Source organism: Astatotilapia calliptera, chromosome 4 (assembly GCF_964374335.1).
Source record: "Astatotilapia calliptera chromosome 4, fAstCal68.1, whole genome shotgun sequence".
NCBI lineage: Eukaryota > Metazoa > Chordata > Actinopteri > Cichliformes > Cichlidae > Astatotilapia > Astatotilapia calliptera.
In genome coordinates this window covers 28271454-28296277 of record NC_137425.1, presented here as the reverse complement: position 1 = coordinate 28296277, position 24824 = coordinate 28271454, and the positions used below count along the sequence as shown (strand labels likewise).

At 39.3% G+C, this 24824-nt stretch overlaps 1 protein-coding gene across 3 annotated transcripts in view; it reads right to left on the bottom strand.

The window, feature by feature from the left end:
• plppr2a (phospholipid phosphatase related 2a) overlaps window positions 1-24824 on the bottom strand; it is a 69343-nt gene that overhangs the window by 31108 nt on the left and 13411 nt on the right. For all 3 annotated transcript variants that reach the window (XM_026165871.2, XM_026165869.2, XM_026165870.2), the window contains exon 2: window positions 11098-11286. In XM_026165871.2, the coding sequence (XP_026021656.1) occupies window positions 11098-11286 (189 nt within the window). The remainder of the gene's footprint in view (window positions 1-11097; window positions 11287-24824) is intronic.

Here is a 24824-nt window from a genome sequence, read left to right as displayed (position 1 = left end):
ACTCAATGCATCATGGGAATCCCCTGGCAGCCTATGTCTATTGCAGCATAACTAAGGGAGGATTCAGGGTCACCTGGTCCAGCCCTAACTATATGCTTTAACAAAAAGGAAAGTTTTAAGCCTAATCTTAAAAGTAGAGATAGTGTCTGTCTCCTGAATCCAAACTGGAAGCTGGTTCCACAGAAGAGGGGCCTGAAAACTGAAGGCTCTGCCTCCCATTCTGCTTTTAAATACTCTAGGAACAACAAGTAGGCCTGCAGAGCGAGAGCGAAGTGCTCTAATAGGGTGATATGGTACTATAAGGTCATTAAGATAAGATGGGGCCTGATTATTTAAGGCCTTGTATGTGAGGAGCAGGATTTTGAATTCAATTCTGGACTTAACAGGAAGCCAATGAAGGGAAGCCAAAACAGGAGAAATCTGCTCTCTCTTTCTAGTCCCTGTCAGGACTCTTGCTGCAGCATTTTGGATCAGCTGAAGGCTTTTCAGGGAGTTTTTAGGACTTCCTGATAATAATAAATTACAGTAGTCCAGCCTGGAAGTAATAAATGCATGAACTAGTTTTTCAGCATCACTCTGAGACAGGATATTTCTCATTTTAGAGATGTTGTGCAAATGGAAGGACGCAGTCTTACATATTTGTTTAATATGTGCGTTGAAGGACATGTCCTGGTCAAAAATGACTCCAAGGTTCCTCACAGCGTTACTGGAGGCCAAGGTAATGCCATCCAGAGTAAGAATCTGGTTAGATACCATATTTCTAAGATGGTGGAAGAGGTGAGTGAGTGGAGATGAAACTTGGTTTTATTTGAATAAACTGAGTTCAACTACATATGGATTTAACCGCAAAGGATTCTGGGAAGTAGCTAGCCGGTCGTCACGGCAAAGCTACGAGAGCGTCTCTCAGCATGGGCCCGAAAAAAGTTCTGTCAGCCGAGGAAGGAGACGATATTAAGAAGTCGCTGGAGTTTATGACAGAGGAGATTTCTACTGTCAAACTGCAGCAGAAAGCCATCCTGGACCTGGTCGAGGAAGTTAAGGCTCTCCGCATCCAGAACGCCGAGAAGGATCGGCGGCTGGCGTACCTGGAGAACAGAGTGGCGGATTTGGAGCAGTACACCCGGATGAACGATGTTATCATCACGGGGCTTCGCATCAAACCCCGGTCATACGCCCGGGCGGTCGCCACTGACAATGTAGGAGGGCCAGGAGAGGAAGATGTCAACTCCACGGAGCATCAAGTGGTTACCTTTCTACGGTCCAAAGGTGTGGAAGTGGATTATAACAACATTGAGGCTTGCCACCCTCTACCCCGAAAAAATGACAGTAACAAACCAGCCATCATTGTGAGATTTGCAAACAGAAAACAGAAAACAGCACTGTTAAAACAAGGAAGGAAACTGAAAGGATCCGATGTCTTCATGAACGAACATCTGATAAAAAGAAATGCAGACATTGCCAGGAAAGCACGTTACTTGAAGAAACAGGGAAAAATTCAAAATACATGGACCACCAACTGCAAAGTATTCATTAAACTCAATGGAACACCGGAACAAGCCAAAGTGTTGGTCATCAGAAATATGGAAGAGCTGGACAAATACTGAGGTCAACTTACTCTGGAGGTATGAATACACATGTGACGTGACACACAACACAACACATGGCACAGTCCAAAAGAACTTCATCTGCATCCGGCAACAATATCAACATGACTCATTGGAATTCTCTTTATGATAATCTGGAACTGAGAACATTTCGATACACAGACCATAATGTTCTAGACTTAGAAAAGGATATAGACCCGGAAAATAATTTCTTCTACAACATCAGCTGTAACTGCTGCTACTTCACTGATGAACAGTTTAAGCACACCATCAACACGGAAAATAAATTATCAATAATCCATTTTAATAGCAGAAGTCTGTATGCCAACTTCAACAATATAAAGGAATATCTAAATGAGTTGACAAATCCATTTGGAATTATTGCCATTTCTGAAACATGGATCAATGCGGAGAAAGGAATGGACTTTGGACTGGAGGGATATGAAGTGAATTTTGTAAATAGAAGGAACAAGAGTGGAGGGGGAGTAGCTGTGTATGTGGATAAAAACCGAAACTACAAGGTGGTAGAAAGTATGACAACTGTAATTGATAATTTACTAGAATGTATAACAATTGAAATTTATAAGGAAAAAGAAAAAAATGTAATAATTAGCTGTATATATAGAACACCTGGCTCTAGTATTCAAGTATTTAATGACTTCATAGAGGAAATATTCTCTAAAACAAATCAAAAAGTTATGTTTATCTGTGGTGATTTTAATATTGACCTGTTGAATCCAAAAAAGCATAAAATGACCGACGAATTCCTAAACACTATGTACAGTTTGAGTTTACATCCTAAAATAACCAGGCCTAGCAGAATTACACCACATTGTGCCACCTTACTTGACAATATTTTCACTAACAATATGGAAAACAACATTGTGAGCGGAATATTAATTAATGACATCAGTGATCACCTACCAGTTTTTGCAGTTTATGACACTAATTATAAGAAAAATCAGCATGAAGAACAACTGAGATACAGACGTGTAAGGACAGAAGAAACTATGACTGCATTTAAGAACGATCTATTAAATCAGGACTGGGACAAGGTGTACAAAGAAGCTGATATTGATATTGCATATGGCATATTTTTAAGAATATTCATGGAGTTGTACGATAAAAACTGTCCAACAATAAAATACAACAGAAAGCACAAATATTCAGATAGACCATGGCTCACTAAGGGTTTACAAAATGCATGTAAAAAGAAAAATACACTCTATAGGGAATACCTAAAACAAAGAACAAAAGAAGCTGAAAATAAATATAAAAAATACAAAAATAAGTTGACCAATATTATACGTGTATGTAGAAATGAGTATTATAGTAAAATATTGAACAACAATAAACATAATATGAAAGGAATATGGGATGTTTTAAACGGTATCATTAAAAATAATTCTGGACAACAAAGTTATCCACAATACTTTATCGATAATGGCAATATTATGGAAAACACTGCTGATAAGGTCAACAGCTTTAATCATTATTTTGTAAATATTGGACCAAAACTGGCAGAACAAATTCCTGAGTCACTGCCATCAGTAGAATGTAGTGAAAACCTGATTGATAGGAACCCTAACTCAATGTTCCTCACATCAGTGGTGGAAAAAAAAAAAAAATATATATATATATATATATATATATAAACACCCAGCACGCCCCTGCGGGCGGTTTATCCTTCAAGCTCGGGTCCTCTACCAGAGGCCTGGGAGCTTGAGGGTCCTGCGCAGTATCTTAGCTGTTCCCAGGACTGCGCTCTTCTGGACAGAGATTTCCGATGTTGTTCCCGGGATCTGCTGGAGCCACTCGCCTAGCTTGGGAGTCACCGCACCTAGTGCTCCGATTACCACGGGGACCACCGTTACCTTCACCCTCCACATCCTCTCGAGCTCTTCTCTGAGCCCTTGGTATTTCTCCAGCTTCTCGTGTTCCTTCTTCCTGATATTGCTGTCATTCGGAACCGCTACATCGATCACTACGGCCGTCTTCTTCTGTTTGTCTACCACCACTATGTCCGGTTGGTTAGCTACCACCCAAGCTTGAAACCTGGATCCCCCGTAGCCGGTTACCAAGATTACGTGAAGTACCCTCAGAAGGTCTGCTAGATGATGTTAATGCAGCACTACGGATATATATATATATATATATATATATATATATATATATATATATATATATATATATATAAATATATATATATATATATATATATATATATATATATATATATGTATATATTAAATATATATAAAATTGTAGGTTGTGTATCCTTCAGGTGTTAATGGGGTTATTGAAAATGTGTATATGTGCGTATGTGTGTATATACGTAGGTATGGATAGATAGAAACATATATGTGTATATATTAAAAAAAAAAAAAAAATTACACATAACATATAATGTAATTACAAGGAGGTATTTCTGTAGTCTATTGATACTAGATAGTGGAAAAGGGGTGGGATTAAATAAGCTTATGCTTCTTCCTGCTCCTTTTTGAACATGGACGTTATTTGGAGTTGTGGTTGCTCGTTTTGCTTTTGTTTGCTTTGTTCATTTGTCTCTTTTAATTCTATTTTTTTTTATACTTTTTCAACATGTTCAAAATAAAGATTCAATCAATCAATCAATCAATCAAACAAGGCCTTGAATGTTCTGTGGACCTCTCCTTGATTCTGTCAGAACACAGCGTAGCTGAAAGGTGACGTTTTTTCAGATTTATTAAGCAAAGCATTCATCTCCGTGTGTGCCTTTTAACTCAGTGTGACTGCAGTCACATAAAAGACTTATTCTCCTCTTCATCAGAGGTAAAGAGTGGGAAGTGGGACAGATGAGCACAATTTTGATCATTTTCTGTAAGATCTCTATGCTTATCAGTCTAGCCACAGATTTTAATGGCAGTGAGGTGAGAAATCCCATCAGGTGTGAAAATGTGTTAATTGGCAGGTGAGACAAACACAGAAGAGAAGAGCGGTCAGGAAGGATAAAGGGTAAAGATTTACAAATGGAAGGAAGGGTGTTGATGAGTGGAAGCAATGTCACAGTACCCAGGATGGTGAAAGGTGGGGAAAAAATATTTAGTACTATTATGCTGTTCTAGTTACAAACAGGATATTTCTGAATAAATAAAAAGAAAAAACACAGAAAATCCTAAATAGCATAGAAAAGAGATGAATGGTAATAAATAGAACACGAAGGCAAAAAGGATGTGGATGGGATGTAGTGGAGTGAGAAATGTGGACGGTCGTGGAAAACGGCTGTGCAACAGAGAGAGAGAAAAAGACAAAAATGAAGCTGATCAAAGGGTGGATTTACAGAGAATGAACACACATTTGTGCGCAAACTGTCAGACTGAATCTTTGCAGGATAAGTTTATTTATCCTAAGATTAACTGGCTTACAAGCTCCATTAGGCAAACTTCCAAGATGTCCTTAAAATGAACCAAACTAAAGTGTGCGTTTATACAGAGAATTCTTACTGTTATTCCAGATACAGCAGTGGTCTTTTGATAAATGCTGACAGCATTTATGTGCAACTAATGTATCAATAAAAAGGCATATGGATTATCACAATATGTGTTTTCCTTAAGTAAAATATGATCATTTTGATTACAAATAAGTGATTGACTTGCTGCAGTGTTTTAGGTGCTTTTTGCATTGATATGGTTGCAAGAATTATTCCTAAATATGTCTGTGAAGGTTCTCAGTCATCCAGGTCATCGTAGTCAAAGGAGCTTGCAAAGAAAAGCATCTGGACTTCTTTAAGTTGCTTGAAGACGTTTCACCTCTCATCCGAGAAGCTTCTTCAGTTCTAAGGTCAAATGGTGGAGAGTCCCAGATATAAGCCTAGTGGGAGTGACCCCCCACAGAGGGACAAAAGGACCCCCTGATGATCCTCTAATCGCCTGAGCCAAGGTGGGAAACTGGGCATGGGTCCCAATCAGCCAGAGTTTCGGGTGTGTTCATTGTGAAACCTGGCCCCACCTTATCATGCGAATTCCTGAGGTCAGATGGCCCAGGATGTGAGTGGGCGTTAAGGCGTTTGGGAAGGGATCTCAAAACTGGATTATAGATGGCAGAGAGTTGGTGTCGTAAACCCCCGCCTCTGTTCAAAGATGGTCGCTCACAGTGGACATAGATGGCTTCTTTCACTCCTCTTTCAAACCATCTGTCCTCTCTGTCCAAAATGTGAACATTGGCATCCTCGAAAGAGTGTCCTTTATCCTTAAGATGCAGATGGACTGCTGAGTCTTGTCCTGTGGAGGTGGCTCTTCTGTGTTGTGCCATGCGCTTGTGAAGTGGCTGTTTGGTCTCTCCAATGTAGAGGTCTGGGCATTCCTCGCTGCACTGTACAGCATACACCACATTGTTAAGTTTGTGTTTTGGCGTTTTGTCTTTCGGGTGAACCAGTTTCTCTCTGAGCGTGTTGCTGGGTCTGAAATACATGAGTGTATTGAGTCACCCAACAAGCTTGAAAGTCAACTTTTGGTATGACCACCATTCTTCAACATAGCCTGAACTGTCTGAGGCAACTTTCTTGTCATTTCTTTAAGTAATCTTCAGGAATAATTCTCCAGGCTTCTTGAAGGACATTCAAAGCTCTTCTTTGGATGTTGCTGCCTTTTTCTTATGTCCTCTGTCAAGATGATCCCACACTGCTTCAATTATGTTGAGTATCTACTGACTCATGGATTGGTTCTGGGGAGGCCAATCCATGACTGATAGTGTTCCATTGTGTGTTTTTCTATCCAGGTATGTTTTGGGGTTCATTGTCCAGCACAAAAATAATTCCATTGTCAATCAGACAATAAAGTATATTCCATAGTGGATTCAACCTAAAGTAGTTTTCTGTGTAATTTCATCAATTTTGATGACATCTCCAACACCACTGAGTGAAACGGAGCCCCAAACCATGACAGAACCTCCACCGTTTTTTTAATGATGGCTGTAGTCACTCATGTTGTTCTTCACTCCTCATCTTCCCTGTTCACTGACAGTTTAAACATAAAATTTCAAATGCATCTCTCAGGTTTTATGTCAGGTTTTGCTGGTTTTTCCCTGTTCCTTAAGGACATGACTTCCAAATTTAATACCTCTTTGCTAAGTTGTCTGTTGTGTGTAGCCGTAACACTGGTCCTTGGATTCCTTGATATGACCATTTATGCTTGAATGAGTCATAGGGTGGTGTTAAGTGACTCAACAAACAAACAAACAAACAAACAAAAAACAAGTACAACGACATTCCTCTGAAATATAAAGAAATCAAGTGTGACTCAAAACTTTGCTTAGTAATTAAGATGAGCCATGGCCATTGTTTGAAAAAATTACAGCGCATTTGGAAATTTGCTCATGCATAGCAACAGAAGCTAACAGTAAATTGGCAGTGCTTACCGGGTGGGAGGTTAGTGGGGGATAATTACATTGTCTCCATGTGGAGATGCAAAGATAGTTTGAAGAAATAATTGACCAGTTATTCAGTACTCCCTGAAAGTGGCTGCGATATCACCCAACTACAGTATGCTTGAGAAAGAAGGCAAGTTTGCTCCCATGGAAAGATGAATGTGACCTGGACGCATATGAATTTTAAAATCTTTACAGATTATAAAAGATCTTACCTAAATTACCCTAAATGTCCGCTCATATTGTTGGGTTATCTTAACAGGCAGATTAACAATTCCAAGAAATTGGACTAATAGGAACTGGTTTTCTAAAAGAACCGGTTCTCAAATTCCATCCCTAATTATAGGCCTGTTGTGGACTGTATTAGATTTCATAAACTTATAGGTGTAACAAATTTTGACTTTTTTTATTACTGAAAAGATGGATCTCACCCATGCTCAGTGCTTTTGGAAATAATCTAAAGAAACTATAGAAAAAAATAACCCCTTCTTTATTAGTTCTTCCCACCTTTAGTGTAAGTTATAAAAAGGTTCACCTTAATGTTACTGAGGCTGAAACCTGCCTTGTACCTCTTCTTATGTTTTGGTCTCCACACAGTGGACTGGGTCTTTGTGCTAAAACCTTCAAAAAATGATTGATGATTTTAATTAAATGTTGGGAGCCACACTGGGAGCCGACTGAGTGCTAGACTGCCCTCTGTTGGGCTTGGAGGACTGGCACTGACCCAAATACACTGGATGCCTATTACCTTCAATGGCTCAGCCAGACAAGGTCTCATTTACATGGTCAGTACAAGTAATTAAGTCCACATTCTAAAGTGTAATTAGTTCCTGCAGTAGCAGTATTATTGTACGATGCTCTAATACTCTATATCTCTACTACATTCAGTAGAGATTCATTCTACATTCAAATCAAAGAATATGCACAATAACTGAATATAATTAAAAAATGGCAACGCACGTTTACACCAGACTGCCACTATCTCAGGGAGTTACTGCTGTGATTTTCTTTGGTGCTTGTTACACATACCAAGGCCTCTGTCAGCACAGGTTAGGGCAGACTAGCTGGTGTAAGTAATGTGCTCTGACCCAGTTCAACATCCCGAGTAATTTACCCTGAGTTAGGGCAGATTTAAAGGTCTCTGTGGATAATCCAACTCAAGAGAAATTAAATTATCCACAAAATAATATGTCCTGCTGTGTGGGTATTAGTGAGTTACTTAGCACTAAATAACACGTACAATTTTCTGCTAAGTCCTATCCTGAGCCAGCCCTATTTCTTTATGAGACAGACTTTCTTGTCATTTTTAAGTGGTCTTTCTGAAAAATTTCGAAAATTTTATTTGGACATTGGCTGCTTTTCCCACTCATCTTCAGTCCAGTCCAGTTTCTTAAGCCATCATTCAAGCATAAAAAAGCTCCTAACTCAGTGGATGAATCAGTGTTGTGTCTGCACAGAACAGACTTAGGCCCATTATTACAAGCAGCAGTGGCAGTCCTAGCCTGTTTGGCACCCTGGGCGAACACTCCCTCCCTCTAATTTTGCACTCCAGTCGAACACCCATCCCCCAACCCGAGGATCACCACAACATAACCTAATACACCTACACCTTAATTCACAGATTCACTTTGTCTAAGGTGTATTTCTGGGATTTTGCACAACCCAGGATTCAAATCATGAATACATAATGGGCTTGGATTTACAACATTAGGATTGAAATGTGCTCTTTTTGGAAGCAGCCGGGCACCCTCCCCTTTCGACAGGTCGTGTGTGAAACTTTAAATCATCAAACTGTAAATTTTAAATTTTAAATTGTTATTGATCCGTTTACCCCTAGTCCTAAAGTGTATATTTATTTTCTTACTCTTCTTATATTTATTGTTTGTTTACTTGCACTGCTGTAACTGGAGCCTCGTAGTCTCGTCTCTCTGTATACTGTACTGTATGTAGCGGAGATGACAATAAAGTTTATTCTGACTTCAGCACAGCAGCGAGCAGGCGCACTGAGGGCTCTCGCGCTCACTTTTCGCGCATAGAATTTAGAAAAAACAACGGTGCAAATTATAAGTTTGTATCATAATGTCTGGTGTTTTCGTGTTTGTTGGTTTGTTTTTATTTTGTTTTATTTTGCGAGTTGGTTATTAGATGCAGCTCCAGCCAGCCAGAGAATCCCCCGCCGCCCCGCCCTCTCCTCCCTGTGCCGTAAGCAGCAGGCGCACCTCGCAAACGGAGGGCGCCCTTACTCCCAGCAAATGGGCGATAGAAAACCAATCGGTGCCTATGCCATTCCCAGTATGCGCTGGCTGATGTTGGGGCAGCATGAATAAGAGCAATTTTTTTTTTTTGCCGCCCCGGACAACCGCCTGTGTCACCCGTATCAAAAACCGCAAGCAGCCTTTCACAGAAACACATAATTTGTTCTGATTTCTTATTTTGAATTTATAAAAATGCAAACAGTACCACAGTTTAAAATAAAGAAATAGTACTTTTGCACCAACAAGGTGATTCACAAAGAGTTACCATATTAGCTGAAAACAGCATGGAGTGCAGCATGTCCTTAAAATATTGAAAAAGTGAGGAAACTGTACAAATGGAAGACAAAAGAAGAACCCAACAAACATGCCCTATGCACACACAGCCCTACAATCCAATCCCCATTTATGAATGAAATGAAACAGCATTTATAAAAAATAAATGCTGTTTCATCCAAATGTGAGAAAACAAACACTTTCATAAAAGAAGACATACAAACTTGTACATTTGTACATTTTCTTCTCTCTTTTATTATATTCCTACCAAATAAATCAACTTTATCACTTAGTTGTGAATATAAATACTTTCTGAATCCATTAAATTACTTACGCGTATTGTTTTGTCTGCTGTGGTTGCTAACAGCTCACAATTAGAAAAAAAAAATCACTGTGTATTGTGGCTGCGAGACAAACTGTACACAGCGGTACCACATTATAACAGCCCACAGTCTTTCTTCTGGCAATGAACTGCTGCACAGAAAACCTCATCATCTGCGATTGTTTGGTGCTCCAGTTGTGGAGTATTCTTGTCTTTGCACTGAGTGCAGGCTGTGGTTTTTGTCTGTGCATGTAATCTGCTCAGGTTATTTGTGTGCTTTGTATTGTGGATGCTGGTTGGTTTCTGTATGTGCTGTTTATTTTCTTTCTTTCTTTTTTCTTTCTTTCTTTCTTTCTTTCTCGTGGTGTGCTGGGGATTTAAGCTGTTCGGGTTTTTTTCTGCACTCAGGGTCAGGTGTTACACATTTCAGGCTCAATGCCTCCTATCTCACTTGAGGCTCAACAGCCAACCTCACACGCACACACATGCACAAGCATTCATGCATGTGCAAACATACATGAATACAGTACAAAAATAATAGCACACACCCCCTCTTAAAAAATTACTCTCCGTCGTGCTCATGTGTCTTTTTCTCACCTATTACTTCAGGGTTTTTTTGTTTTGTTTTTGAAGAACAGCATCTGTTGCCTGCCATCACTGCTCTGTCTCAACTCCAACTTTTACCTCGCTTCGTTTTTATTGCTTTCTGTGTTGTTTGTCTCTCTTCCTCTGATGCTCTCTTTCTCTCTCTCTAATGACCTGTCTGCCTCTTCCTATCACATCTCTGTGTGGTCCGAGCTGATGGTTTCCTCAGTTTTTTTTGTACTCTTCACACACATACAAACACACACTTGCATCTGCTTGTCAAGAACAGAGGGCGGAGGGGGTTACCTCTATGCAGCTTACCAATCTGCACACTATCGACAGTGGTGCAACACACAAACACACACACACGCGCACAACAGATGATTCATCATGAGAACTACCAAACACCAGAAGTAGGAGATTCTTATGCACTTTCGCAGCATCTAAAGACAGAGCAAATCTAATACACAATCTCAACTTTGATAACTTCCATCTTTCTAACGCATCATTTTCCCCCACTCTGCTTTTTCAGAGCACGGGAGATGCAAACCCACTTGCATGATTATCTCTTGAATTTCTTAACTACCCACCCCCTTCCATATCTGCCAAGCTTTACTTCCATACTTAGAAATGAATAAATAATTAGAACTCTTACCGTGAGGGTAGGGATGGCTGTGACGAGCGAGTAGATGAGCACCGGAGGGATCTTGCTGGTATCATCCGGACCAGGGTAGGGCTTAGAGAAGGTCTTGTCGTAACAGAAGAAGCCCTGGATGTGCACGGGGAAGGTGTCCGTGTACTCAAAGTAGTAAGCCAGCAGCACCGTCCCAGCCATGATCACCAGCTGGAAATAGAACATTATCCCTCCGTTAGGAAGCGAGAGGACGAGAGGTGAAGCAGAGGAGGTAGAGGTGGAGGAGCCGGAGTGGGAGCGGGAGAGAAAGAGGGGAGAGACGAGTCCCTGTACCCCTCAGCAGCGGGGAGATGCATAGGAAATGCCGGATCCAGAGAGAGGCAGAGTGAGAGGTTCAGTGTTTGGAACCAGGAGACATGGCGAGAGAGAGAGAGAAAGATGAGAAGACAAGAAATAAAAGAGCCAAATCTGCAGGAGACTTCTCTCATCAAGAGATGGAAACAAAGATTCAAAGAAGGGGAAAAAAAACAAAACAGGATAAAAGAGGATTCCCAACACCGCAAGCAGAAAAAAGACAAAGAATTGCATAGAGAGTGAGCAAGAGAAGGAGAGAGTGAGAAAGCAATGGAGAGAGAAAGAGTGATAGAGAGAGAGAGGGAGAGAGGAAGTGAAATGTGAGGGAGAGGAAGGGGGAGGCAGCCTTCATGCTGCTGGCACTCATGAAATCTACTACAGTTGAGCTGTGGGTGTATTTGTAGATGCTGCGTGCACATGTGTGTGTCAGTGTGGAATACGTGAGTGTGTGTGGCCTCATCACGTGCACAGAGACTGAAGTTTCTGCAGACACTCTGACTATCAGCTGCTATCCCCGCTAAAAAGTTTAGTTGATATCATGCAAAATTTAATCAATTTCATTTCATTTTCTGATGTAACTTGATGGCTTTTTAAGTTTTCAAAAAACTCTTTTTCCCTCTGCGTGTCCATTTTAGAATTCATTTGTGCACTGCTTTCTACTTTGTTTTCTCTGATCACTTTGATTTCAAAGTGATCAGAGAATGCTTCCATGTGCCATTTCAAGCTGACACATGCAAGCAGTGCGCCAACTTGAAATGAAATTCCAACCTAGTGAGCAGCGTCACGAACCCTGCTCAACTCACAGCTTGTTTTTGCAGTTTTCAGAAGGAAACAAGGAGGAGATTTCTCTAACACAAGTCCCAAATGAGAGTGCACTCCTCAGATCTGCAGATTCACAAATGCAGCAGATCAAAGGCAGCAAAATTGATTACGATTTGTAGTAATTAAAGCCTCACCAATTTACCAATATTGTGGACCAGTATTGTTGACTGATATTAGCTGCTGGCCAATGTACAAAATAAAGATCGTAGAAACACCCTTGACACGTGTTATGGATTTTGATGTTACGTTATTTGACCACCAGAGGGCAATCTGCATTTTCCTTGTTGGCATCATCAAAAACACAACAACAAGCTGGCTTAGATGTGAAGTCAATAAATAACGGCAAGTTATTGTTAATGTCTGGCTCTCTTCCACAGTGTCTTTGTCCTGTCTTCCTCCACTCAACTCCGTTGCGGCAGGGGGCTTCGCCCTCTCTTAGCCTGGTTCTGCCAAAGCTTTCTTCTTGTTAAAAGGGAGTTTTTCCTTCCCACTGTTGCCAAAGTGCTTGCTCATCAGGGGTTATCTAACTGTTGGAGTTTTCTCTGTTTGCTGTTTATTGCTGTCGGGTCCTTACCTTACAATGTAAAGTGCCTTGAGGCAACTGTTGTTATGATTTGGTGCTATAGAAATAAAACTGAATTGAACCAAATTGTTTATTTCACCTTTGCTGAAGAAAATTCCTATTACCTGGAAAATCATCAACTGAGATTCTAACACGGATCACAGACAATGGGAAATGGTGGGAAAGCTTATTAACTCCATTTGATGGCAGCTGGGACTGTATGTTTTCAACTTGGCTAAGACAGGAGGACCATGGGCTGTATTCACCCTTGTTGTGTTGGCTATTAAACCTTGATTATACTCTAATTTAGTCAGACATAGACAGCTAGAAATACTGCAGATGAGTAGGTGTTCCATCTATAGGCACATGTGTAGTTGGTGTATTTTTGTGTGGTCACAAAAAGCTTGGCAAGTCTGATGACAACATTTCATTCGAACCCATGATGTCTGTACTGAGAGGTGTGCAGTCTGCTTTACTGAAACGAAAGCTATGCACACTTGATGTTTCGGTCTTCTGTCACATCATCAATAAGCACAGGTTACTCAGTGCCACTGGAAGTCATGCTTGCCCATACATCACAATGTTTCACACAGGTTTTACAGATGATGTTGTGAGCGTTGAATCATGACCCATTCCAAACCTTCTCCATATATTTTTTTCCCTATAATTCTGTTGCATTCATAGTCATTGATCCAATGAATGCTGTTTCGGAACTTTTCTTGCTTTTTACATTTTCTTTCTTTCTTTCTTTCTTTCTTTCTTTCTTTCTTTCTTTCTTTCTTTCTTTCTTTCTTTCTTTCTTTCTTTCTTTCTTTCTTTGATGGACTTGTAATGATACATCTACCTCCTGAAAATGGTTCTTGTGAAGGGCGTCAAAAGCATCAGGCAATCATCTACCACTGGTCTCTTCCACAGATATCCAGGCCTTTTTATGCCTGTAGAGCTGACCAGCTCACTATATTTTCAGAATGAACTAGAACCGAATGAACTCTCATGTTTCCACTTTCTCTGTGATGGATTTGTTTTATTTTTGAAGTATGGGCAGAATTGCCCATTTCACACACATTGAGAGTTCCACTGAAACTGTTTCCGAAATCCAAATGCTACACTTGGAAATCAACTGCAGACCTTTTACCTCCAAGTACGGGAAACAGCTTTTGCTAGAATTGTCCGATTACATTTGAGCCTCTGAAAAAAGACCGTCCCTTAAAATGGATGTAATTCCTAGAAGAAAGGCCTATATCTATCTTAGAACTGTAACCTGGGTAAGTATATAAAATAAGTTGTATTAGTGCCTGAAAATATATGAATGTTATGGTAAGATGAAGCACAGATCCTTATTCACCATTCATCATTGGCAAATTTTACCTCACATACATGTACACATGTTTACACATGTCAATGTATATCAACATCTACACATATACGTCTGGCATGCACTTTACATATGTCCTGAATTTATATATAGAAGGGTGCATGTATTTATATTATATGCAAATATACATAGGGGCACAAATATAAAGGATTTTTATTTGTATAAACACCCTTCATTTGTGCCTCCCTCGTTTTGTTTTTTGACTAGCTGCAGTTGTCATAACTGAAACACCAGAATTATAAAATACAAAAAAGTGTTTGTACAGATTTGTGTTGAACTTACGCTTCACTTTGTGGTTTATAAATTATTGTAGTAGCGGTTTATGTTTGTATTTTATGTGTTTGTGTATCTTGCACACACGCTTGATGGGAGCTGTTTGTTGGGTTTGCTTTGGGTGAGAGGAGGTGTTCTAAATGTGTGACTCATAAAGCCTTCCCTTGTTTTCCTGTTTGATGGTGTAGCGCTCCTCCCCTGCATTTTCCCAACGTATTGTGACTGACTGTGACTCACACTTCTAGGAAGAAACACTTTTAAGTCACAACGCCACGTTAAAATCATGATCATACTTATGCATAGTTGAGCACAGAGCACAGCATACCATGTCTCCTTTATTTCCACTTCTATGCGCTGGAAAAATATTAGAGAATGTGCGTCTGCTGAAGATTTTGCCTCAAGCTCCCATATGTCGGAGTTCATAGTTGTTGACCGGCAAATCTGCATCTCCAGCCAATAGATGAAGAGCTTATTTTTAGAGTCATCTTTAAATATGAGCTCTTTCTAAATCAAACCAGGAACCAAAAAAACACTACAAATGAGTATTACAGCCACATGAATCGAGAACAGAGAATATTTTATTTACTTTACAGAATAAATAGAACATTATTATATTAATATTCATTAAAATGGAACATCAATAATTTAGTAGCGCATTGGGCTCACAGTTAATAACACCTAACAGATTATTGTTTGTAAAATGATCAATATAACGTTGACCATGACTTTCAGCTTTATTGTCCATAAACCTATACTTTATTCTTAGCATTCCAACTTCAACATTTTAACTCAGGGTTCTCAAGTTTTCAAACTTAATTTATAGCACTTTTTAACTTTAAAGATACAGTGTGTAGAATTTCACCACTAGATGTTAATAGATTGTAGATTGCAGTCAACTAAATTCTGTTTTTTACACATTCTAATTCAAGTGCATTATGTTATCTATGGCAGCTGTTATAGGACAAATATTTTTTACTCAGCAATAGAGATCAGAAACATTGAATTAAATTAAGAATGTACCACATAATGTAACTCCTGTTGTTTCTGTTGTTAGCCACTGTTAGCTGCTGCCAGCTAGCATTAGCTGCTATTAGCCGATGTCAGTCAAGTTTTCTTTTAAGTGGATCTAACATTGCTGGACTCAGGCACGTAGCGAATAAACTCTCATCAATTTAAAAATATAATCAAACTGTTTATCAGATTGAAAGTGTAATTTTTAGGACACTCGAGCCAAACATTAGCTGGCATAATGTTAGCTTATAACCAGCTATTGTTGTGGTTTAGTTTGTGGTTTTGTTGTCAGGTGCCTAGAAGAGAGGACCATCAAATTTGTCCAATTTGCTGAGAATAGGTAATTGCAACAATTTCAGGAATAAATAAGCATGTTTATGCAGTTTTTTTGTGTTTAAGAGCATTGATTCCAGTTTAGGAGATTTACACTCAATGTCACTTACCCATTATATTGTATATTATATAGCTTTCTTGTTATATGTAAAATTGTATTTATTTAAATTTTTACTTTTTAATTATTTTACTTGCATTTTTAATCACTTTTATATTTAAATATATTTAAATGTTCATTTGCTATTTATCTAGGGATTGAAGAGTAACGCAATTTCTATTCTCCGTATGTCCTGTACATGTGGCAGAATCGACAAATAAAGTTGACTTTGACTTTGACTTTGACTTATGTTTAGCGTGAGGAGGAAGAGGATGATTTTTAATCCAGATGGCTGTTAAGTTGTGTCTTTCCTTCATATTTTAACTTCTTTGGTGAGAAGGGGATCCCTTCTCATATGTATGATCACAAGTATGAGCAATCTTGAGTCTGAAGGTGCAGATATGAATAAAAATTTGTCTCCACAGCACACGTACGCTGCTGCATTCTCTTATGTATGTGGCCGGTCTATAGCCATAAATGTAAAATGTGATTAGATGGAATGGTGCTTTCCATCTTGGCCACTGTATTCAAGATGGTGGGGCCACATGGCAGCTTCAAAAAAACAGTGTCTGCTCCTAAGTATTTGTATGCAAGATGCAATTGCACACTAATCATGTATTTTTATGAGTTCAATATTCTTTTTTAAAGTTAAAAAAACAAAAATAAAAAAACCCCACTGACTGTTCCTTTAATTTAACTTGTGGTTTTTTTATTCTCAGAATGCAAAATAACTAATAAGTGAATAGATGTGTGGCGATACCACTCCTTCAGAAAAAACAACATGGAATCAAGTACACCATAAAACTTGTTTTTGAAGCTATTAAAGGGGGGGAAATAGTCTTGAGTCACTTTCATCGTACTTAACATAAGAACGTTTTTTATATTTGCCAGTGCAGATTAAGCCGCTACTCTCATGATGGTTTGCTGTTAACTGCAATGTGACTTGTGGCAGTTTATTCACACCCTGGCAACTCTCTGTCCTACCCTCCTCTTGGCACTCCTTCACATTCTTCTCTCCACTCTGCTGTGTACCTGTCTTTCCTTTTTTCTTTATTGACCTCGTCCAAAAGAGAGCAGCTATTAACAGAAAAAAGGGACAGGCAGAGTTAGAAACCTGCCCTGCTCTGACCTATTTTTGTCTGGAGATGGAAGGGCAGATCAGCAGCACAAAAGATCCGTGGCTTGTCAAGATGAAAGGTCACATTAAGACAGTTCAAGTCTGGAGCTGTCAAAAAGCAATGTGTGGCTGCCTGTTACAGTCGCAAAAAGAGGGTGAAGACTGACGAGTGTCTTCTTCTATTCCCAAGCTTCTAAAGATGTCATCATCTCCCTCTGAGCCTCAGCATTTTCGAAATATGCTTTTTGGCTGTCATATTATGAAGGCGTTAGGAGACTACATCTCATTAAGACATAAAACTCACTTCATTATTTTAGGTATCAGGATATTTTGAACGAGCTTCATTTCCTGATTTAAAAAAAACATGCAGGAAATAAGTTTTGAATCATTGATTTCTGTGAGTATGAAAAGTGCTTGTCAGTGATAAGAAGAGGGCTTATCTGCCCTGCATGTCTGATCTGTTAAGAATAAAAAGGCAATGAACAATAATTTAATTCATATATCTAAAACCTCGGGTACCCTTACTTTTGTATCATCACATTAAAACAAGAATAATTCCACATTTACTCCGCTACAATTGCAGCAACATACACTTTAAATACAGTTGTGTGTGTTAAATTTACATAAAAATATTTCTGAAGCAAGTTTACATAATGTATGTCTTTATTCACTGCTCCAAATTAGAGCTGCCTATTTTTCATCTTTAAGTACGGAAATAACTCAAGCTCAACAGAGTTCTTTGTCATGAGGTAGATGTCTTTTTCAGATGATATCTTCCAGTAAAAACTGAGTTTCTGATGTTCAGCTGGCTTCTGGTATAAAGGAGAATATCACTGATGTCAGGTTGCAAAGCTGAAAGTTCACAATTCTAGCAACAGAAAATGTTCTTCTTAAGGTTGAAAGAATGTCACCAAATATAACAGGAGCTGATGAAGGAGTCGCTGTCTAAACCAAAACCAAATGCAAAATGCCTGCAAAACCAAAAGTGTCAGTGTAATGGTGCCACTGGTGGAAAAGTTTTGGGAAGAACAAAGTCACTACTTTGGGAAAGACTAATATCAAATGCAAAATTTAATGCAAATCTAAATTGTAGATACTGAGATACTTTAGTGGCATAAAAAGTCAAAACTTCACAACTGTCAGATTAATTCAATGACCAACATGAATGTCTTAATTCACATCAGTCACTAGTGGTCCAAAGTTTGCTTTAAAAGCATCCATCAATCCTTCCATCCATTCATTTTTTTTCCATTCAGGGGTGGGTCACAGGGGTTTAGCCTAAACTGGGACACCCAGACCTCCCTCTCCCCGGCCACCCTCACCAGCTTAACCAGAGGAACACCAGCACATCCTGTGTCTACCCTAGGGCCTCCTCCTGGTAGGACATGCCTGGAACACCTCACCCTTGAGACAAGCATCAACTGACTCCTTTGCAAAGGCAGTTTGCTTAAAAACATCTGGAATGGTTTTCCCAAAGACCCAACCTCAAGGTTGTGGACTATACTTAACAGCTGGTTCCGTGCTTTTAAGGTGAACTCTAACAATTCTGCCAAATATATACAGTACATATATATTTATATTTGATGGTTATGTGTAAAATTCAATAAAGAAGGACTGTGTTCACTTATCTCCCTGTTTTCCCAGGTTTTTGGCTGCTAGTCTATCCTTTATCCTTCCCTGTAAAACAGAATTGCTTTAGTCCAATCACCTTTCTGTCCACTTTGTCCAAGCCAATCAACCTGCTGCATATTGCGTATTTTAAATTGCACTGATCCTCTTTCATCCAGCATGCAAACCACCTCCTCATATCTGCATCACCCAAGTACTCAGCCTGTATCCTATCTTCACCACCACTGCCATCTAGACTGCAGGGGGTCCTGATCTAATTCCTATCACTGCTGGGATTCTGTCTGCTGTGATGGCCCATCAGAGTCTGATTGCCAAATAGCATAACTGAATTCTGTATTGCAAAAATTCCTATTTATTTTATTGTAATGAGCTCTCCTTATTGATATATATTACTATTTATATATTCAGATTATTAAAAACCTCACAAACAAATGTGTAAAGCTTTATATATCTTTTTCCATTAGTTATAGTTGGCAGTCCAGAGCAAAATAGCAGATTGGGTAACACACTGGCTGCATGGCTGATAAGGAAAAGACAACTTTAAGTATTACAGTCTCTCCCTTGGCAAGACTTAAAAGCCTTAAGACCTCACAGCACACAAATCAAGGCAGGAAAATATTTCTCATCTTGCACATCATCATTCACTAAAAGGGCACAGTATTCAGTATGTGCTCCCTCTGTGAGCATTGTCACATTCCCGATGGCACCACAGGATGAGCTCTTGCCCTTTTCTCAGATGAATATCCTGTTCTACCTGATATCAGTGTGTCTGACAATGGAAACGTCGCAGTGTGTTTCTCTTTAAACTGCTCCATGCTCCCTGCTGCTTTTAAAGGATAAAACATGGCTCAGATACCCAGACACTCCTTTTCCTGTCCCTGACAGAGATGAAACATTTTACCTGTCAAAAATGCACCCCACCCCACCTTGGTATCAGTTCTTCCACTTCTCCACCAACATACACAGCTTTTTGATGAATATTTCATATCAGCTGATGAACTGACAGACTGTGCCCACTTCTAGTGGCTGCGATGCCACGAGGCAAGAAGGGTTTACATCAGCAGTGACATCAAGACGTCTGAAAACACGGCACAAATAACTGGAAAGCATTTCAGGAACAAGTCCAGGGAACAGCAACAGCCAACGGCATGTGAAGGACCCACCACAGCGAGCTCAGATCCAAAAATATGACCACTTTCCCCTCCTTCATTTAACCAGTGTGAAATACACAGCAACATCCCACATATCCAGTTTTTTTTCTATAAACAGGAAGAGACAACACTGCTCAGAGTTGATGAACTCGATCTTAAATAGAAAGTTGTCTTTATATTTTTACAGTTGAGATTTGAGTTTGGACGTTCTCAGCTTTTTTTGAGCAGATTATGTATAGACATCATAGATATCACAACACTTTGCCACTTTTATTATTAATAAACATAAAGTGGTGAAATGTGCAGTAACACCTCAATTCTCTTATTTCCACAGCTTTTATTGTTTTCTGAGGCTGCCATGGACACGCCACAGCGCTCCTGTATTTATTAGCAGTTCATTTTAAAAAGCCACAGGGGTGCGCCTTTATACTCTACCTGCTAGGTAGAGCAGGCTGAGCAAATCCAACATAGCCGTCTAGCTCATTAAAAATAATAAAAAGGAATTCTAACATGGCACCTTATCTGCAAATCTACCCTCATGTTGTTAAGTGGAAAACGTCTTTTAGGTTCTCTTTTTCCAAAAGCAAAACTAAAGACTTTCTTAGGTTGGAGCTCAGACTAATGTAAACATCTACTACTGCAACCATATTTTTTATCTATCCAATGGATCAAATTCAGATGACATATGGAGTCATTATGAGCTGCGCCTTTAACAAGCAAATATTAACTCACAGGCCAGGGATGCTGTGAGACTTTTGCTAGCAGCTCAAAGCTTACCATCTTATCATGTATGGAAGCTTACACTGAAAAAAATGAATTAACTGCGTTTTCCCATTCATAGGTCAAAGAATTCAGGCTCTCAAAAACTTGACTTGCTGCTTAAACCATTGATTTATTTGAAATTTTTAGATAATAAGCGGAAATATTGACTGATTTTTTGTGTTTTATTTGTTTTATTTTTACCAGCAGCGAGCTACTATAGAAAACTGAGGCAAAATTAAAGAAACTATATTAAAATTAATTACTAGTTAGCTGTTTTAATGTCAGTGAACCAACTAATATTGATGTTAATTCTTTTGCACTGTCTTGCAATGTTTCACTATAGTTCATTCAGAAAATGTGATTAATATCATAATAATATTGTTGACCGTGCTATTTGTACTTCCACTTAAGCACTAAAAGTCGACATGAGCACATGTTTGCAGTCAATCCTTAATGAATTATAACATGGACTGTGTGACAGAAAATGTACAAGAACCCACAGTTGTATAAAGCAGTGGTTATCACTGTTGCCTAAGAACAAGGAGTTTCCTGGTTAAAACCATCTGGTCAGATAGAGGCTTTCTGTGTGCCGTTTCTGTGGGTTCTCTCAGCATGATCTGGGTTTCACTCACGGTCCAAAGAAATGTATTTCAAATGGTAATTTAAGCTGGTCATAGGTGTAGATGGAAGGCGGATAAAGTGGTCACCTTCATAGAATAAAGTGCTGTATTAAAAGGTGTCAGAAAAAGGGTAAATTTGGCTTCAATTGTGGCCAATAAGACCAATAAATTGTATTTTATATTTTCAATAATGTCCATCTCTTCAAAACCCATTACGCCAGTTTCTCAAACTTTGAGAAAATAAGTGTTTTTATTTGCTTGTTTCTTTTTTCTACATTGATTTGGTTAGTTTGGTGGTTTTATATCAGGATTGTTCACTGATTTATGGATGGCTGTGCATGAAAATGTTACTAAAGGCACGTGAATACGTTTGATTTTTTGTTTTTTACATTTTTGAGTCATTCTTGTTCTGGAAATTCATCACACTGAGGCACTGATAGACATCTATCAGATAGATAGAAATACACATCTTACATTATATGTTTAGTAATACATCATATCATCATGATATTGTAATAATAAATATAAATAGGAATAATTTAGCACTAAAAAACTGTTTCAACCATACATTGTGGCCTGGGATTTTCCTGACTTGAAATCATCCTTAAACATACATTTAAATAATTAATTTTTCAAAGGTACACAAAGGTAGGCAAGCTATCTTGTAATTTCTTTAAGTAGTCTTTTGAAGTAGTTCTCAAATCTTCTCTGGGGAGTCCAGTTTGTTCCAGTGTATGTTGTTCCATTGATGCTTTGACTTTGAATGACTTGGCAGCATGTTAGAGATCATTGTCATGCTGAAACATGAAGCCTGATAGTATTGCATGGCGGATCAAAATGTGACAGTATTTTTCTGCATTGATAATTTCATCATTTTCACCTCGTTCTGAAACACCACTGGCTGAAATGTAGCCTCAAACCATGACACAGCCTCCACTGTGATTTCACAGATGGGTGTAGTTACTCATTGTTGTATCTCTTTCCTACTTCTTTGTTCAACAACGGTTTGAATAAAACATTTAAAATTTGGATTCATCACTCCATCAGACCTGCTGCCACTGATTTTTGAGTATAGTTCTTGTGTAAGTTGGTATACTTCAGCCTTTTCTTTCTGTTTTCCTACCTTAGTAATGACTTTTTGACTGTCACCCTTCAACATTTCTGAACCAGCTTCAGTGACACTGAAGTGTCACTGAAGCTACACACTTTTATTTCACACTTCTGACTTGCTCCATAAATACAGACATGATTGACAATGGTTTGAAACAAAAAAAAAATCAAATTCAGTCTGACACTGCCACTACGTTTCTCCTGCACTCGTCCAGCTTACTTTAAATTTTTGCAAGAATATCGGGTTCCTTGGAAGCAAAATATAATGAAATGATGGGAGACTCAAGACTTCTGCACAGTACTGTACATTAATACTTGTATTGTTGGAAATACTTCAGAATTAATGCAGAAATATGACATAAATGGCAGGTTTACATTAGTGATAGTATGAATTTAAAGAGTACACTTTCAGCTCCTTGCATCCACATCAGTGAGTGCTTCGTTTCCGTAATCGCATCGCAGCAATGATGTTTTTGCTGGAAGCATGCTGCCCTCTTTCTGTTAAGGTTGTAAATCAATCAGATAGATTTAACAAAAAGTGTAAACCAGAGAATGCCTCGGATTTGATTACCAATAAAATGTTTAGTTGTTCAGACTGATAGGATTGATAAATGTTAAGATTTGCACTTCCACGTCTCCACAGTGTAAGTAAAAGCCACAGCGCTCTAACGAGGGTCACGATCAAAGCTTGTCTTTCCTGTGTTGTTCTCCTTCCCTCTCTTTCTCTGGAGGTCCACGTGTCTCCCTGAATGCTGTTAAAGCTGTGTTACCTAAAAGAGCAGTTTTGTGTTTTACAGATGGAGGATTTAGAGCAGAAGCTCAGGAGAGGCACAGGAGTCCACCATCAGACACATGCTATCCATTAAGAGGCCTGCATCAACACACGCTACACTGCACCTGGCCAGCATGTCAGGAGTCCTGGAGGAAGAGGCGGAAGCCCAGAAGAGTAGCGGGGGTAGCAGGGGATTGAAAAACAATGGAACAGGAAAGAGAGTTGAAAGAGGAGTTTGGACGATGATGGTGAAAGAACACAGACTGGGTGCTGGGGAACAGGTGCAAAGCTTGGGGGTGCAGCAAAATTACCTTGCTGCCTCCACCTCTGCTCTATTTTCTTTTTCACTGTTTGTCTTTTAAAAGTATTATTTCTACTCAGGTGTTTTTGGGTTTTTTTTGTGGAATCCATCTCATAGTCTCAAATCCCCAGTGCTGTCAGCATAAAAAGCAGCCACCTTGTTGAAAATATGAAACACGACAACAAAGTCTCACTGGGGTGTACATGTGTAAGCTCTATGTGCTTTTGTCAGACCTGCAGCAGCGCTTCGGCTTTGCTGCTCTGCCGCGAACGCCACAAAAACACGTCTACGGTGCTCAACGGTAACGCTCTTCGGTGTTGAAGCAGAGGAGCTTCACACCATGACAAACTGCACAGAACAGAAAATGTGATAAATTATTGAGCAACTGGTGTATCTGGTTTCCTCTGCTGCACATTCCAGAAAAACAAACAAAACAAAACAAAAAAAACCCCACAAAGACTGTAAACTTGAATTCTTTTACTGGGATTTGGAGCTTGTTTCACCACCTAGGTTTGAAGCCAAACACCACCTACTAGCCAATACGTTGCCAGTGCAACCACCAACACCACCCACACGCCGCCCTCCCACTTCCATTTCTTTGGTTCTCCTCTCAGCCTTTGATTAAATAAAAGAAAGGCCATGACCCTAGCTCTACGCATGGGATGATTTCCATCATGTCATCCTAATATGTGTTATTTTATGTGAACTGGAAGCTAACAGGCAGCCGCTGCTAACTTCATGGCTCAGCGGTCTGTGCTGATTCTAATCTGTCATTCTAAATACAATAGAGGCTTTCTGCTGAGAGTGGCATTAAGGGAACTAGAAGGGGGAGAAAACAATAAAAACCCAGTTTATTTGGTGCAGTATACCCTGTTATATATCAACACTGTTAAAAAGCCTTGTGGCTAGAAGTGTTCACAAATGAAGGGCTCAGGTTTGTAAAAGTTTGCCTGCACGGAGACAAAAGGATGAAATTTACTTTTCTTCTTCAAACAAACTGTATGTTACTGCCCTAAAGTGTTGAAGAGGTTCGAAACAGACATTTACGATCTGACTCTGCAGTTCTTCTAAGCTAACCGCTCCACAACTTTACTTTTGTTTTAGTACATCACCAGTTTACACATTATAGTTTTAGAACAATAGTCTGGGCTCGCACCTGGTCCACTACACACTGTTAGAGTCGGAGTGAGAGGAATCCTATTCACACTAAATGCAGGACAGAACAGCTAACCATCCACAATTAACTCCATTTAGCTGGGCATACAGCATGGTGCATGATGATTTGTGAAGCATAAACAATTTTTTACATTAATATTTGTACCATCCATTCTCTTCCACTTATCCAATTCATGGGGGCTGGAGCCGTGCCCAGCTACCATAGGATGAGAGGCAGGGTACACCCTGGGCAGGTCACCAGTCTGCCGCAGGGCTAGCACATAGAGACAGACAACCATTTGCA